Genomic DNA, 17,927 nt, shown 5'->3' with positions numbered 1-17,927 from the left:
ATCTATAAAGGGATCATTATTAAAGTGATTATTATGTTTCTAGCATGTTTTATGTTTGGAAACGGTTCTTTTAACCCTAAAAGATATAGCTTTCCATTTCTTAAACAACCATGTTGGAATATGTATCATGGCCTTATTCCAGGATGACAATGTCAATAGTCTTCAGGGTTAAAACTGTGAAAAAATGGTTCAAAGAGAACAAAGAATCATTTTCACACATGAATTGGCACTTCTGAGTCCTGACTTTAACCTCAGTGTGGAAATGGAAAAACATCACAACATTTATTTCCATCAAGAGGTGCATCAATTTTTGTTCAAGATCTTGTATTGACAATACAAGAGGTGAGCACTCTGTAAAGTCTCCTCCAGCACATCCCAAAGACTTTCAATAAATTTAAAGTCTGGACTCAGAAGTGTCAATTCATGTGTGAAAATAATTCGTTATGCTCCCTCCCAGTCATTCTTTCACAATTTGAGCCTGATGAATCTTGACATTGTCTTCCTGGAATATGGCCACGATGCGTTTTCCTACATGGTTTCCTACAAGCTACACACTCCATCTTTTAGGGTTAAAAGAACCGTTGCCAAACATAAAACATGCTAGAAACATAATAATCACTGTAATAATGATACTTTTGTAGATTCTTAAGTATTTGCCTATTAAAATCCAAACAGTGACCTTTTTTTAGGCCAAGCAGTGTATATATATTTATAATGTCATTGTAAAAATATGTGTTTGGATTGGACAAACAAAGTTATGCAGATGGAAAGATGTCATTCGTGACAAATGAGTCATCTGATTGTCATTCCTCCTAAACTTTAAACAATCAAAGCTACAGGGAAATGCTGGATGCTGGACACACCCTTTGAAGTGCTACGCAAGGTTTTCTTTTGTACTTTTTATATGGTAATGAGGACAGTACAAGAACAGGTCTGGCTCCATAGCTCAGTGGTTAGAGCACTGGTCTTGTAAACCAGGGGTCGCGAGTTCGATCCTCGCTGGGGCCTAAGAATCAGTTTTGTATCAAAAAAAGTAAAACAATTTGCAGACATACATGACGTCCAAGAGGAACACTAACAAGTCACCACATATGTGTCTGACTTGTGTACTCTGAAGAACTTCAGACAATGTGCTAACCTCCTACAAAAACTTAAACAGATTTACTCAGGAAGGCCACCATATGTAAAACCAAGTAATGATTTAATTGATCAAAAATATTTCAATATAAAAACATTTATACATCAAAAGCCAACATTTCTTGGCTTAGAAAGTACAAAAAAAAAATCTTGCACAAATAATATACAACTTTTATACAAAAAACAAAACAAAAGTCTGTAGAAGAAACCTGAAGGCTGCCATGGCATAAAACACAAACACCATTAGAACAACAGAAAGCAGATAGAAAAAGCAGAGAAACTAGATAAGAAATCTTTTGTCAACCAGAGTTTTGCTGGCTAGGTTCCTGCGGCCCATTCCATTTCTGATTAATCTGAAGACCTAATGGAGAGAACATTAAAGCTTCATTTTAATCATCACCACAAGACAATCAAATGAAACCAGCCCATTAACATATCCACATATACTAACCAGTTGCTGGACATATGTTAACACAGCTGCGAGAATGAAGTTCTGACTTCCCAGATCCACCACACAGAAAAAGAGTGTGTCAAAGATCAACAGCACAGCCTCGTTACCATAAAAGATGACATCAGCGAATGAGTGAGAATCATCTGAAGGAAGATAAACACAAAGATATTCACTCAGGAAATTAATGGCTGGAATTTTTTTATGTGTGCATAGTATGATCATCACAGTGTTTTTACCATTATAAAAGATGCTTTTATCCAGTGGCTCTATAAACTCCATACCAATGAGTCTCTCAAATAGCAGCTTATCTTTCACGATGTAATCCATCTCACGATGTGCCTGAGAATACAGCATTCATCAAAACACCAACAAACAACAATATACTACAGGGAAATCACAAGCATCAAAAAATGCAATCCTCACATGATCGATGACAGAGCCCAGGAATCGGTTCATTGTATGATACGCTTTTGTGCTCTGCTCACATGGATTGGCTGAAGCATCCACCAACCTTGAGGGACCATTCCTCTGTAGGGGTAGAGACATTGTTGGCCACCCTTACTGAGAGAGGTTTGTGTGTGAGTGTACTTAGTATACTTCAGGGTCAAAATTGTTTTTAAGCGAGTTAAAAATCTGATAAAAATCTCATGGGAGGTTTATTCCTGTAGCTCAAACTGTAGTATGTATACTTTCAATGCAATGTAAGTCGCTTTGGATAAAAGTGTCTGCCCAATGCATACATGTAAATGTAATGTCTTCAAAAGTAAAATGATTAATAAATAATGAAGTCTAAGTATATATAAGATGAAAACAAATGAAATGGATGAAACTGAGACAAACTAAATCCAAAAGAACTGTGGCCGTGTCTCCAATACGCTTGCAGAAACCGACCTGCAAAGCTACCTGAACAACGATGCGCAAGTGTACCTGGGCAAAAGCTGTTTTAAATGTAAAGGGTGGTCACACCAAATACTGATCTGATTTAGTAAATAGAAGTTAACTGATAAATAAACCCTATTTATGACAGTATTTTTGAAAGCATCCTCACTTTACAGCATTTTTCACAAGTGTCTAAATATTATATATATATATATATATATATATATATATATATATATATATATATATATATATATATATATATACACACAGTACAGTCCAAAAGTTTGGAACCACTAAGATTTTTAATGTTTTTAAAAGAAGTTTCGTCTGCTCACCAAGGCTACATTTATTTAATTAAAAATATAGTAAAAAACAGTAATATTACAAAGCTTCTGTAGCATTATACACTACCGTTCAAAAGTTTGGGGTCAGTAAGAATTTCTATTTTTATTTTTTTGAAAAGAAATTAAAGAAATGAATACTTTTATTCAGCAAGGATGCATTAAATCAATCAAAAGTGGCAGTAAAGACATTTATAATGTTACAAAAGATTAGATTTCAGATAAACACTGTTCTTTTGAACTTTCTATTCATCAAATAATCCTGAAAAAAAATATTGTACACAAATATTTTGTACAATTGTACACATTAAATGTTTCTTGAGCAGCAGATCAGCATATTAGAATGATTTCTGAAGGATCATGTGACACTGAAGATTGGAGTAATGATGCTGAAAATTCAGCTTTGCCATCACAGGAATAAATTACTTTGTGAAATATATTCAAATAGAAAACAGTTATTTTAAATTGTAATAATATTTCACAATATTACTGTTTTTACTGTATTTTTAATTAAATAAATGTAGCCTTGGTGAGCAGACGAAATTTCTTTTAAAAACATTAAAAATCTTAGTGGTTCCAAACTTTTGGACTGTACTGTATATATACACACACACAAGTAAATGTAATTGTGTGCAGTGTGTGCATTTGTGATTATACCCTGCTGATTGGCTCAATTATCCGGTCATATTGCGTTCGCAGACGGTTGGTTATTGAAATCTGAAATGTCTGAGTGTCTGAGTTTGGCAAAAGTCCCCTTTGGCCACACAGATTCTCCTAAAACACAAAAATAAAATGAGTCTTCTATTCAAACTTCTATTTAAAATGTAAGACTCAAAATCCATCTTACCGCCTCCCTCTTCAAGTTTGTATTCATTTCATCCATGTTAGTGTCAGCATGACCATGAACAGAACGTCCATGGATGTAGTAGCCAAAACATCGATGAGACAGCAGCAGCACTGAGATCTAACAGACACATATAGATACATTCAAAGGAAAAAAGCATATGAATGATATGGTCTAAAATTGTACATTTATTGGCTATGAATTAACAGCTATAATCTGTTCAACTGCAAAGAAGATTTTTAATACTTACATTGCTGATCGAGCAAAGATCTACAAACTGGCGAATCTTGTCTTCAACAAAGCGCTCATGGAATACTGTGAAGAATACCATCTAAAGTAATATGATACAAAATAAAAGGAATTTGTGAAATAGCACAGGTGACACACAAAGAGACAGACTGCTCGTCTTTGAGTATATATGTTTTTTACCTGTATTAATCCAATGCAGAGCCACATAGCAGAAGCCACACCATAGCGGAGTATGAGGCTGTATGGAGGTGTGTATGCCTCGGGAGACCGACGCAGGTTGGACAAGGGGTCTCTTAAAGCCAAATTTGAGAAGCCCACCACCTGCAAGCACAATATTCATTATTTGTTAACACAATCCTTAAAAGTTGCGTTATCTCAGTGGCCGGTTTGAGAATAAGATTTTTAGGCAAACTGTAGAGTTTTTGGAACAGAGATGTTGTATGCTGTTGGACTGACCTCCAGAAAAAAGAGCACAGCCATGACTTGAAAAGTGGGGTTGATCTTGCGAATGGTCTGAATCTCATTCCACTCATTGGCCACAAAATATGTTCTCCAGATACTAACAGGAGATGCTTGACTTTTTGCTTCTCCAGACCCTGGGCACATTACAACACATAAATATAAAATTTCTATTAATAAAAATGTAAAAAAAATGATTTAAAGAGTAGAGTTTGTATAGGAACATGTATTTGAAAAACACATTACAGGAACAATGTAATTACCCTCCACATGTTTACTGGATTTACCACGCGGTCTTTCCCAGTCTATGAAGAAAACATCTACAGATAGCTGAACAAAGAGCTTATGAAGAAATTGTACAGCCTGTAACAAAAATTAGAGTTGGGTTAAGTTGGGAAGAAAGGGAAAGGAGAGAAAAGACAATGTGTTACTTAAATTATGCAAACCGTAATGTAAAATCTGATGTACTTATTTGTTCTCACCTTCAATGCAAAGGCACAACCAACATAAACAACAAAACGCTCCTCCTGAACTGGTAATGGAAGCAACACGGACACAAATTGCTGGGCCTGGAAATATACAAAAAAGCCTTGTTTTTAAATGTCTTGATTTATATCTTAAGGCCTGTTCACACCAAGACAAAGTTTGTTGCAAAAATTCGGTGCAATAAACATTTTAATTTGAATGTACAGCTGTTAATGCATTTGTTAGACGTCAGACCATTTCAAGTTTGATACATCATGGTGTGAGCTCTTAGTTGAATTAAAAGAATGCAAACTTTAAATCTGCGGGATTACAGTGTTCCAAAAAATTGGAGTAGATTGTGTATTTTTTTTTAATTTTGGATGCATTACATATTTAGGAAAAAAAAAAAAAAACGTACAGTGTGACGTCATATTACGACAGTTGCAATGTCAGGAGAAATAAATAACGCATGCTCAAAGTCTAGTATGAACGTGGCTTTACAAACTGTGTTCCTATTCAGAGGCTGCAAGACCAAATGGAGTGACGAAGACTGTCCCATTTCGAAGGCTCCTTAAAATGTGGCCTCAAAATAAGTCCTTTGTTTCCCGGGCCACAAAGGATACAAGGAATCCCAAGATTCATTGCTCACAGGTGACGTCAGGATTTTTTTGAAAGACAATGCCAGATTACACTTTTAAATGTAAGTACTGGGTTTTCAACTTACCGGCCAACCAATAAAATTAATGTTTTTGGTCTGTTGTATCAGGAGATCCAATAAATGAAGTGCACTCTCCGGACAAATCCCTATTAACGGGACTCCTGACAAATGAACCAGGTGAACTCAAAACTGACTTGAGTGATTTGATTGTGCAAGGTCTGCAAAAGGAACAGGACAAAGCCTCAAAGAAAGACACCAAAAAGAAGAGGAGAAGGAGAAGGATGAAGCCCAACCAGGAGAGGATCATCTCTAAAGGAAGAGAGATGATGCGATTAATTAGACTAGATTAATGAAAATTGTAGAAGAAATGATTGTACAAAATTGGTTTGAGTTGGAAACGTTAACAGTTTGACACTCTGACCACAGAGGAGCCTCAGCGCTGTCTGTAAGTAAAAATAAGCATAGGAACAACAGACATCCTGAAACGAGGCGTGGGGGCAACAGGTGTCTCTCTTGTTGTAGTCAGTAAAATCAGATGTAGAAGTAGAGCAAAATTGCAAACATGCATCTCTTGCTTTGTATGCATCTTACGCTTTGGAACAAAAACTTGCTGCAGAACAATAGAAAGAAATGGACTAAGATGCATTTATCTAAAGGGTAACATGAATCTGGGGGTGTTAAGCTTGACTCCTATGTCCACATAAGGAAATTCTGTGCTAAGGGAAAACTCTGTAACCCATGCAATCTATAAACTGTGAAGCTTCTAACGGAACAATGCTGAACCTCGTGCTGAAGACTTTTCGCTTGATATGTTGATTTTTTATTCGGAACTTTATTAAAACCAAGCCATCATATGTGGCGATGCGTAATCCTCTGTAAACAAGTCTCAGAGTATTTTTTTTTTCTGCATATTTTATTAATTCATTATCTGAACCTGAATGTTAATTTCATTAGTTCCAAGAGCATCCAGAGCAGAACTGAAGCTTGGCATGGACTCCCCCTTGAAATTTCTAACCAACGGACAGCGCTCTCAATCTGAAGGTAAGGACAAATCTTTTGATTTGAACGGATTGTGAAGATGTGTGTTGGAGTACTTAGTTATTTAGGGGTAATATAAATACAACAGGTCACATGCCCAGAGACAATGCAGTTACATAAAACTATGATTGGTGTGCTCACAAACAGAGTAGTTTGCTAAGCGGTAATAATAAATACACTATAGTGAATACATATTTCTGAATGGCTGTTTGAAAACATGTAAATACAGTTTGACTTCCTTGTACATGACAATTGGGTGTCAGAAATACAAAATTGCACAATTGTCTTGATGTGAACAGGCCTTCAGACCAAGAGCTCCATCAAAAAAATAATGGGTATGGTAAACAGCACATCCTAGAAAAAAAAATCTCATTTGACAGGACAGTGGAAGAAAAATCACAGAAACAAAGACACTAAACTGACATTTGAGAAGTGGATGAGACTACGTTAACAACAGAAAAAGTGACAGACTTGCCTCTACTGTCTGGAAAATATTGAGAGGGACAGAAATAGAATGAAAAAAGAAAAAAAAGATTCATGTAAGGCTTAATCATATTCATAATAGACTAGAAATCCCAACCCACAGACATAACAAATGCAAACCTTAAAAAAAATGAGCCAGTAAAGGCCTGTTCCAACAGTGATGATGAAGAAAACATTTGCTAGGTCACCAGCATAGAACACCAGAAACTTCATAATGGTCTGAAATAGAAATGGACATTATTAGGAATATATGTTTTGCATTGTGTTTAAAATCATGTCTGAATCCGAGCCCTCACCTGTAGGTCAATGAGAGGAGATGCAATTCTTCTTTTCCAGCTTGCTGTTTTTAATAAAGAGTGGACAACAGCCACCCCTCCCAGCACACCAAGAGCAATCTGGATATGAATCCACGTATAAATAAACAGCATTACAATTGTGATAGAAAATTTGAACATAGTAAGCAATATAAGACGTTTTAGTCAAACATAAAGGAAATGGCAGGATGAGATTAAATATGTAGTTACACCCTCCCCTCTAGTTATTTGTGATACACATATTTGGTGTCTGTTTAGCCTTGAACAATCTCTCTGCAGCATTGTTTGGGCTCAAGGTGCCACAGCTGCAGATAACTGAATACCATATAAGGAGGACTCTCACACATAAAATGAAGGGAAAGTGAAGTCTATAAATGTTTGAGTGTGGCTTCCCTCTTGGTCTTCTCACTTCTGTATGTCAGATTACCTTTTTGCAAGAATAAAAGCTTATAAAGACACTCTGTTTGTTTTTCCATTTCAGCCTCACCTTAATTAAAGATTTATTTTTCCACGACACAACATACACTAGAATGACTGATTTTCGGTGCCTGTTCATACTCACATCAGTTTTAATCCGAGCTTCTTCCTGGTCCATTGTATACTCAAGAGAAAACGACACCTGTACATATATAAAAACAGAAATTAACCTTTATGGCCAGTTATATAAACACTTGTAAAATGTGTAAAATATATATATTTTTTATTAGGTTTACACTGTATTTTGTATCTTGTCTGCGAACATAACATAATAATTAGTAATTAATTGCATGATTTCAGACCTGCGTTTAGAAAGCACAATGGTAATGGTCAAATCATGTCAAAATGGTAATAACATCAAATTTAGTCTATTTATTTACTATATAAATGTATAACCATTTATTGTATTTTCTTATATTTTTCTTTTCTGCAAACACCCTAGCAGAAACGTTCAGTGGTCCCCAGTTTGAAACCCCCTGGCCTAAGGGATTACAAATAAAGGCATGCTGTAGACTTACAGTAACAGTCTGTGTGCCGGGGTCAGTGACGAGTATATCTGAGTAGGCCACGGTCATCAGAGGGGGGTAGACCTGTCCCTTCTGTGTATTCGGCACCAGTTGAAACCTGTTCAGTGCAGGACATCAAGCTTAGTGAGATCTCACGCTATAGGGCTTAAGCCAAAGTGATCGTCTTCTAAACCCTGCTTTTAAACCTGGGTAAAGGACGGTTTCACACTTGTAATTTAGACGCGGGATTAGCACCACTTTTTACCCAGGGCTATGAAACCCTGCTCCGGCACTGCTTTTGCGGTGTTAACCCAGCATTGTGGTGGCAAACATGTACAGTGTGTAACGAAGAATGTTACGACTAGATGCTTAGCAACCGGCAACCAATCACAAGCCTTATATTTATGTGCTTTGGACAGTAATTGAAAGAATGTGCGTTGTATATTACAAACAATTGTTTCAGCGTTTGATAGGAAACATGTAAAACAGTGAGACCTTTTCATTCTTATCTTTACAGGGAGTGCAGAATTATTAGGCAAGTTGATTTTTTTATCATATTTTTTTTCCAAGTACATTTTACCAATTCCAATCCACATCAATCATAATAACTACTATTAATATTGTTTTTAATCATTTATAAGTGATACATAATTGTTCATGAAGGCTGGAAATGAAAAATGCCTTATATTCAGGTGTGCAGAATTATTAGGCAGGTTTTCTTTTACAGGCCAAATGAGCCAAAAAAGAGATTTAACTCAGACTGAAAAGTCAAAAATGATTAAATACTCATGAGAAGGACGCAATACTAATGCAATACTAGAAATTGCAAAGTTAAAGCATGACCAATGGACAGCAAAATGCTCATTGGGTCAGCGGGGTCATACAAAAACAGGTGGAAAAGAAAAGACGCATGTTAACTGCAAAAGATTGAAGAATTAAGGTGAAGAATTAAGTGTGAAACCATCAGGAACCCTTTAGTCTCCAGCGCCACCATTTTCCAGAACTGCAACCTACCTGGAGTCTCCAGAAGTGTGAGGTATCAGGATCTCAGAGACTTAGGCTAGCTAAAGAATCCTAAAAAATGACCTGCTCTTAATAAAAATCACAAGCTGAAGTGTTAGAAAATACATTAAGACTGGGTTTTTATAGGCCTTATAGACAGACAGATTGAGAGTGACTCTTGAAGGACCAGCACCACATCCTCTTGTACCACCATTTGAAGAATTTATCTTCCAGAATCTGGCAGTAAGATGTGGGAGTTCACTTTTAGTCCATCTCTTATCCTGAAATGTCCGTCTTGCAGATATGGACTAAAAATGATCTTCTAAAACTTACTGTCAGATTTTGGAAGATGAATTCTTCAAACGGTGGTACAAGAGGATGTGGTGCTGGTCCTTCAAGAGTCACTCTCAAGCCGTCTGTCTATAAGGCCTATAAAAACCCAGTCTTCATGTATTTTCTAACACTTCAGCTTGTGATATTTATTAAGAGCGGGTCATTTTTTAGGATTCTTTAGCTAGCCTAAGTCTCTGAGATCCTGACACCTCACACTTCTGGAGACTCCAGGTAGGTTGCAGTTCTGGAAAATGGTGGTGCTGGAGACTAAAGGGTTCCTGATGGTTTCACACTTAATTCTTCACCTTAATTCTTAATTCTTTTGCAGTTAACATGCGTCTTTTCTTTTCCACCTGTTTTTGTATGACCCCGCTGACCCAATGAGCGTTTTGCTGTCCATTGGTCATGCTTTAACTTTGCAATTTCTAGTATTGCATTAGTATTGCGTCCTTCTCATGAGTATTTAATCATTTTTGACTTTTCAGTCTGAGTTAAATCTCTTTTTTGGCTCATTTGGCCTGTAAAAGAAAACCTGCCTAATAATTCTGCACACCTGAATAATAGGCGTTTTTCATTTCCAGCCTTCATGAACTATTATGTATCACTTATAAATGATTAAAAACAATATTAATGGTAGTTATTAAGATTGATGTGGATTGGAATTGGTAAAATGTACTTGGAAAAAAAATATGATCAGAAAATCAACTTGCCTAATAATTCTGCACTCCCTGTATAGTCGAAAAGTCCATTCAGAAAAATTATAGTACGGTCTGCAATGTGTAATATGATGATGTGCAATGCTAGAGCCTTTATGTAAACATATCATGTGCTGCGTTCGTCCAATCAGTGACAATGACACCGCAAATATGCAACGTTAACCCAGGGTTTAAGATTGTACATTGTGAAACGTCAGCTTATTAATACCCAGGATTAATTGTTAACCGAAGTAAATTATGAATAATTCCATTTACCTGGGGTTTAGAATGACCCAGGTTTAATTACTGTATTTCAAGTTTGAAAAGCCCTTATGTGTGCTTTATGTGTTTGGGAGAGCATAGTATTCACCCGATTTTAATGTTAGAGGCCACACGTATGACTCTGGGTGAAGAGCTCAAAGAGTTTTCCCTTCCACTCAACGTGTCCACAAGCATCAGCCTCCGGGTCAGGTACCAGTTATTCATGTTAGATCCTGACACAGAAGAAGTCAGCAAGATGATAAAGCAAGGTCTTCAAATATGATAGTGTTTGATCAAAAAATGTGTTTGTATGTTGTACCCTGATTAGTGAACTGGCCATTAAACTGCTGGTTGAGATTTAGGAGAGGCACTGCAAGAAGACGCTCTTCCTCCTGTGCCTTCTGGATGACCAGGTACACATCATAGAACACAGGCTCTGGATAACCAATCAAAAGCTCTGACACAGATAGCACACACTAAGGAAAGAAAAAAAAAAAAAAAAAAAAAACACACATCCACATATTCAGCAGAATATAAAAACATGCATTGAGACAAAACAGCAGAACAAATTGCTAAAAACAACGTACTTTCAAAATACTTTCCTCACATACTAAGTGGGGTGGAGCTGAGATGCAAGAAAAGGAAGCAAGGAAGGAAATGAGGATGCACAAATGAGAATTGAGAAGCAACCATGGATGACACAGAAGATAACTGAGACTCACACTCTGCTTGTAGGCTGTCCCAAAGGTGAAGGCAGACTGTTGACTGGTAAGGGTGTCTGGACAGAGCTATAGAGGATAAATGAAGTAAATCTGTATCTCACTTTTTTTTTTTTTTTTAAATCCCAGTTGTTTTGTTATAAGCTTAAATCTTATAAAGAGAAATTCTAAGTCAGTAAGAACATTAAAGTCATCTTGAATTCAAAATATGGAATATTGCAGTATTTATAATAAATTATTTATCCGTGCACATTATTTTTTAAAAAAAAAGTAATTAAAATCTTTAATCAAAATGTCTTCCCATCCCACTTGCAACAACATCTCTCTTCTCGTGTGAGGGCGGGAAAAAACTGTATGGTAAAAACTTATGGTAAAAAATAAAAAAATTGAAATTAAGAATAATTTTATTCTTAAAAATGTGTCATAAACCCAACCCCAAAAATTGGTCAAGCCTGCCTACCTGCAAATTTCCTCCACCGACGTTCTCCCATCTCATAAACTCCCCGCGCACTGAGTAAACAGCAGCCCGCAGCTCGATGTTAGTGTTCTGAAAGTGGGAAGACAGTTTGTGAAAATGACAACATGTTTGTTTAAGTTTACCATATTCAGATGTCCACGCTGTTTACCTTTTGTGCCCCTTTAAAGCTGAATCCAACAGGAAGTGGTTCATTCTGTAGAACTCGTGATGCCAACCCAAGCTGTTCTCCATAGTATAGCCAAGGCAGGTTTTTCCTCCTACAGTCACAACATTGTCAATGATAATCACAAATACAAGCACACTGGGTTCTTCTGCCCATTTGATGTGAATTTAAATACACAACAGACAGAGAGTGCTACTTCTTCACAGTATCATGATGCAAGTAGCTGTAATATGTAACTGATCTGATATTAGATCAGTTGAGGTCTTCTCACATCACATGTCAAGCAGTTCTGGTCTTTGGAAAATTCCATCAAAACCTCTTTAAGAAAATTTATTGATAAAACCTAAAACATTTTGTTGCCAGTTTGGTTATTTCAAATAGTCAGAGGTTCAAAAAGACTTTTAAGATCTGCTCTGAGCCAATTAAATAACTTAAAATTGTCCAAAAGTAAATAAAAAAAAAAATATATATATATATAATGACTGAATTACCAGTAGGAGATGTCCTGGCTGCTGCCCTGAGCAGCTGTTGCTCTGTAGATTGTGTTGTAGAGGCCACAGGCATCATTGTTGATGGTGCTGGAGGAATGCATGTTCATCACACACATGTTGCCCAAAGATTGACATGCTGTCCGGTTAGAGAACAACTACAGAACAAAATGAACAAAACTTATATATGTTCAGAAGTAAGGCATTTAATTATGCTTTTTTACATTTTCAACTGTCTTTAGTGTGTAATGTTGCTGTTTGAGCATGAAAAAGTTCTGCAAAGTTACAAAGCACAAAGTCCAATCCAAAGGGAGTTATTCTCTATATCAGTAAGCACTGTTTCTGAACTTTCTGAAAAGCCTCGATTGTAGTCTTGAGTTTTCTTATGGGAACGTATACATCACGATATTCCTCATTTAAATAATTCCCACCCAAGGCATATGCAAAAAAAAAGAAAAAAAAAAAAGGGACGAGGCCTGGTCCATGTGTGTGTAAAAACTTACTAAACAGGCAGCTGCTGAAGAATACATGAAGCTTGAAAACCATGCTGATTGGAGAGCGAGGGTCTGTGTAACACAAACATGAATTACATTTTATGTGTACAATGAACAACAGTACACAAACACATTTCATAATGTTAACTTTGGACTCTTACCAGTTGGCCAAAGATGACATTTGAGGCAACTGAGGTTGGCAGACTGTTTAAAGGGAAGCACATCCCTCCTGCCTGTAAACAGTATGATGAAAGCATATCTTTCTCATCACTCTAAATGCATCACATAAACATATACATAAATGTAAACAAATGCACCAAATTCTCACCAGTACGTTTGATGTCCCGCAAACACACGACTGAGATGAGTTGATGAATGAGTCCTCGCATCTCACACACCTAAGCATACACGTCCGAACAAAATGAACCATTTTTTTTTATGCAACATGAAGATCAACTTGAAAACCCAGTGTCATTGATAGGAACGGCAGCATTACCTTTTGCCTGTCGCATCTGGGGCAGAAAAAGCAGGCTCTGTAGCATTACATGCTTCACATTGAGCTTCATTTAACGGATTCCCATTCCCGTCTCTCTCCACTGACAAATACAATTAGATTTCATAAAATTACAAAAATGTTGCACCTTTTACCTAAAACTCTGAAATGTTTACCTACCCAGCACACTTCCCTCAGGACACTGGCATTTGCCATTCACCCCTACACTTCCAGGACACCGGATACATCCATACCCGTCCTGAGTAACCCCCTGTGAAAGAGAGTTCATATTATTGTATAAAAGTTGTAGCATTCTTAATATTATTATTATAGTAACAACATATGAGATCTCAAATTAGTAATACAAATTCAATACAGTACCTGATTGGCATCAGGACACTGCTGGCACGTGATGGACGCCCCATTACTGACCAGCACCCTGAAACCAGTCTGACACTCACATGTCAGTCCTATATGGCAGAAATACACATAAACGTACAAGCTGGTTTACAATTCAGTATGTTATAAAAAGTTTAATGTTTAATAATGACAAATAAACTTTTAATTTTAAGCATTTATTTGTTTATTGTGGTGTTATGTGCAGCTGCATTTGCAAAACGTTTTTTGATTCACTGACAAGATGCTTACTCGAATGAATCTAGGTTAAATCAACAACAGATATGACGATATATCAGTAAATGACTGTTGTCTAGTGTAAATCTTCATCTACATGTTAGGCTGGTCAAAACAAAGCAAACTAATCTGTGCGCGCGTTCTACGTACCTGATTTGCTGTTGACTTGATTCGGCCCACATTTCACACAAGACAAGCTCGAAATATCAAAATAACTTTCCGCACCACAATCCAAAGGCTGCTGAAGAGATATAGAGAACTGCTGGCAAGAAAAAGCGCTGAATTTTAATAGAAATATGATCGAGAAACTGCACGCGAAAGCTCTCAGCGTCCCCGTCGCCATGGTGCAGATGACGCTCGATGACGTCCCTGTTCCTGTTTACGCTCAGAAAACGTGCTGCGTGCGCGCTACCACGCACCTCTTAAAAGTCTCTTCTGGAGGAAGTCAGAGGAAGTTGAGCATTTCCCGCCGAGCTGGACGCGCGAGCTGTGCTGTTTGCATGTTACCGCGTGTTTCCTCTGACATAGTAAGTCTTGTGCAGAGAACAGTCTAGATTGAAGTATATGTTTTAGAGAAAAAAAAACGGTAAGTAAGGGTCTGAGAACACATTTGTTTCGATTGTTTAGTTGGAAGTGGATTTTCTGATGTGAATTTTTTGTCCTCTTTGGAAGTTTTGTACAAAAAGGAGAAAACAGTAGTTTGCTCATGATTTGTGGATTTTTAAAAAAAATTTTTATTGTTGTTGCTGAAATATTCGAACAACTTATCTAAAATGTGCTTTTTACCTTTTTTTAAACAGATCTCAGTGGTTTGTAAGAAGAATTTGATCATGACAATAGTGGTTCTGCGTTTACAAGGTTTAAACACAGAGGCAGGATCTGAAGATATTCGCAGATTTTTCCATGGCTTGCACATACCTGAGGGTGGTGTTCATATCATTGGTGGTGAGATGGGTGAAGCTTTCATTATTTTTAATACAGAGCGAGAAGGCCAAATAGCCATGCGCTACTCTGGAAAACAACTCCGAGGCTCATCTATTTCATTACATATCAGCAGTCTGGCTGAGTTAAAGAGGAAAATGGAGTTGAGATTAAGGAAACCAAAGTCCACAGTAGAGACTAAAATAGTGCCATCATCGCCACCTGACACCAATGCAGCTCTTTTGCTTAGTCTAATGGCTGCCATTCACGGACCGCATTCAGACAACATAGTGAATCGCCAAAGTCAAACCCACCAAACGCCTGAAGATATCGACCAAAATGTTCCAAAAATACACAACCATTCCTCAACTGACAACCAAATAAATACAGATGCTCAGCATAGTCTTACTTTTGACTTGGCATCTAAGGAGCAGAAAAGCAAAGGAGAAAACCTCAATACCTGTAAGCCAGGCTACCTTCGGCTTTATGGATTTCCTGAATCTGTGGCCAAACAAGAGATTTACCACTTCCTACGGGGACTCTCAGTGTTGGAGGTCATTACGAAAGTTCGACTGCAACTGGGCTGGTGCTGTCTGGCAAAGCTGGCAAGTTTTGCAGATGCCGAAGAAGGGCTGAAATACAGCCACAGAAAATTCAAAGAATTCAATGTTGAGGTCAGGCTTGCCCATGAGAAGATGTGGACCGATGCCGTGGAGCAGTCCAAAAATTGCATGCAAAACATCAAACCTCACACTTTCTCAGAGCAAAAGGAGGTCAACACAGATAGAAATGCAATTAGAGGTTTCTTAACTAAAAGAAGTGCAGAAGAACAGCCATCACCAGGATCTCCTAAAAAATTCTGCCGAAACTTTACATCCCCTCAAACTGAACATTCTGTTATTGTCAATAATCTTTCAAGGAATATAACCAAGACGGAGATCAAGGAAATTTTCGGCTGCCGTGCAATCCCAAACCATAGAATTAAACATTTATTAAACAAATGGGGAGAGAGGACAAGCACTGCGTTTATTACCTTTGAGCATGAAGAAGACTACGCCTCAGCTCTGAAGATGAATGGCACTGCTGTTGGCTTAAAAACCATTGAAGTGTCATCCATTACTAAAGATGAAATTTTTGCTATACTCAGCAGAAACAGATGTACTAAAGCCTGGAGGCCACCGCCTTATGGAAAGACACATTTAGCCATGTCGTGTATATACGCACGCAATTTTCCAGCAGATATCAGGAAACAAGAGGTGAGGGATTTTTTCATGCGCTTTAACATATGTGAAAATTCAGTCATACTGCTTGTGGACAGCCAGGGCAATGGCGTTGGGGAAGCCATCGTGCAGTTTGGATGTGAGGAAATCGCCAGACAAGCCCAGAGTCTTCATGGCAAGCATTTTATGGGAGCAAAAATTCTTCTCACTTGCATCACACGTCAACAGATGGAGAAGATACTTGGCACATGTTGAACAAGTGGAGATGTGAGATGTTTTCAGCAAGTTCAGACACCAGCAGTGGTGTAAAATCCATGTAAATGAGGACAATTAATTCATTTAAAGATTTAGAACAAGCTTTCTTATGCCACATGCTGTAATCTATGCATAAAGACATTTGGCAAGCAGTGTGCTCAAGCAGTATTATGGGGACAACAATTGAAGATGCCCAGTTAAGATTTTGAGTACCACATGGAAGGAGCATTTACTAAAAAAAAAAAAGAACCCATTATTTTTCATACAATGGTTGCCAAACTATTAAGGACTACTCCAAGTGAATAAATAATGTCTGTATACTTGCACATTTAAAACTCTTGCACTTGTTGCTTTTTTCCATCAATTGTTGCTGCTGAACACACAGCTTACTGGCTTCAATTAAAAATTATATCACAGATCTTGTCTTGCATATTAAAATTAAACTTTTGAGTTATTCACTTAGACTGTATATATTTTAAGTTGATCAGAATTAATGATATAAAATAAAGATATTCAGAATGTATTCTGGCCATGTCTGTATGATAGCCAGTATTTTGATTTGGCATTTCTATATACATTCCTATTTCTAAAAAACCAAGTTGTTTCTGATGTCTTCGTGACTTGATACGTTTGTTTTTCATTTGATGTTCTATTACAATTAAATTTGTCACGTGCAATTTCAGTGATCATTTTTTAGTCTCTAATTTGTACATAAATTATTAGTTTGCATTCCAAAATGCACATCAAGGACTGTTTATGAAACCAGTATGATCAACTGCAACATAATAAATGTGCTTTCTCTTATATGCCTGAAAATGAATAAAGCATACGGAGAACACTCAAGGCTGAGATGAAACACTGAATTAATGGTACGATGATGCAGCTTCATACATTCAATACCATATCTTGAATTCTACTGAAGATGTGTGATGTATAAGACCATGCAGGAGCTAAAACTGATGGATGTGAAGAATAAAAATGTAATATTTTTCAGTATTAGTATTCATAATCAGTTGTTTGTATTATGTATTTTGTGAAGTTTGAATTGCATGAAAATGTGAGGATCACTTGTCAGACACATGGAGACAAGTTATTTTAAACACAGAGGAATGTACATGCCATGTAGCATATGTTCTCCCGTGAGAGGCTATGGAAAATGTTGACATAAATATATAAATATTTATATATTTATATACATACAAGTGTTCTCTATAAGGAAGGAGGACTGTGTACCTCTATTTTAAATATGAGCATGTTTTAACACCTTGCAGGGATAATGCAAGTTCCTTTGGTCAGCATATAACTGGAGAAGGTGCTCACTGCAGAGCAAATGGGTGGAGCTTACGCTAGGAGGAGCGAATGTACAACCACACCCTAACCCTACCCACAACTCTTATCACTCCACTGAGAGACGTCCACTGATCTATCACTGGACGTCTAGAGAGGAGGAGCTGGCCACCATAGACTC

General features: G+C 37.1%; 2 protein-coding genes, 1 long non-coding RNA gene and 1 other non-coding gene across 5 annotated transcripts; 3 read left to right on the top strand and 1 right to left on the bottom strand.

Moving 5' to 3' along the window:
- The first annotated feature begins 935 nt into the window (after positions 1-935).
- trnat-ugu lies at positions 936-1,008 on the top strand. The gene has a single exon. It is a non-coding gene; the product is annotated as a tRNA-Thr (tRNA).
- A 172-nt stretch (positions 1,009-1,180) lies between these two features.
- tmem67 (transmembrane protein 67) lies at positions 1,181-14,406 on the bottom strand. The gene is made up of 28 exons (XM_048152108.1): positions 14,214-14,406; positions 13,812-13,900; positions 13,611-13,701; positions 13,434-13,533; positions 13,266-13,335; positions 13,099-13,170; positions 12,947-13,009; positions 12,447-12,601; positions 11,941-12,049; positions 11,775-11,861; positions 11,318-11,383; positions 10,915-11,071; positions 10,705-10,828; positions 8,317-8,422; positions 7,884-7,940; positions 7,304-7,402; positions 7,128-7,226; positions 4,846-4,932; positions 4,627-4,726; positions 4,361-4,500; positions 4,085-4,225; positions 3,906-3,986; positions 3,659-3,775; positions 3,469-3,585; positions 2,012-2,116; positions 1,825-1,927; positions 1,589-1,731; positions 1,181-1,498 (listed from the first exon to the last, which is right to left on the bottom strand). Exons 1-28 carry the CDS (start codon positions 14,404-14,406, stop codon positions 1,418-1,420), a joined length of 2,952 nt encoding a protein of 983 aa, XP_048008065.1. The 3' UTR covers positions 1,181-1,417.
- Positions 5,342-5,797, top strand: LOC125242971. Its single transcript, XR_007178956.1, has 2 exons — positions 5,342-5,479; positions 5,595-5,797. It is a non-coding gene; the product is annotated as an uncharacterized LOC125242971 (long non-coding RNA).
- Positions 14,351-17,302, top strand: rbm12ba (RNA binding motif protein 12Ba). Of its 2 annotated transcripts, none has more exons than XM_048152110.1 (2): positions 14,351-14,590; positions 14,864-17,302. In XM_048152110.1, exons 1-2 carry the CDS (start codon positions 14,360-14,362, stop codon positions 16,457-16,459), a joined length of 1,827 nt encoding a protein of 608 aa, XP_048008067.1. In that variant the 5' UTR covers positions 14,351-14,359; the 3' UTR covers positions 16,460-17,302. The 2 variants fall into 2 exon arrangements, with proteins under 2 accessions (XP_048008067.1, XP_048008068.1); XM_048152111.1 differs by having other exon boundaries at positions 14,508-14,649.
- The last annotated feature ends 625 nt before the right edge of the window (positions 17,303-17,927 follow it).

Source organism: Megalobrama amblycephala, linkage group LG13 (genome assembly GCF_018812025.1).
Source record: "Megalobrama amblycephala isolate DHTTF-2021 linkage group LG13, ASM1881202v1, whole genome shotgun sequence".
NCBI lineage: Eukaryota > Metazoa > Chordata > Actinopteri > Cypriniformes > Xenocyprididae > Megalobrama > Megalobrama amblycephala.
The sequence above is the reverse complement of the archived record's forward strand: the minus strand, read 5'-3'. Positions and strand labels throughout refer to the sequence as shown.

Coding starts and splice junctions, on each gene's coding strand:
- tmem67 (XM_048152108.1), bottom strand. CDS start 14,406: ATGGCGACGGGGACGCTGAGAGCTTTCGCGTGCAGTTTCTCGATCATA. Junction 7,227..7,303: donor CTCCTCTCATTGACCTACAG/GTGAGGGCTCGG, acceptor TTTCTATTTCAG/ACCATTATGAAGTTTCTGGT. Junction 1,732..1,824: donor TAAAAGCATCTTTTATAATG/GTAAAAACACTG, acceptor ATCTTCCTTCAG/ATGATTCTCACTCATTCGCT.
- rbm12ba (XM_048152110.1), top strand. CDS start 14,360: ATGATCGAGAAACTGCACGCGAAAGCTCTCAGCGTCCCCGTCGCCATG. Junction 14,591..14,863: donor CGCGTGTTTCCTCTGACATA/GTAAGTCTTGTG, acceptor TTTTTTAAACAG/ATCTCAGTGGTTTGTAAGAA.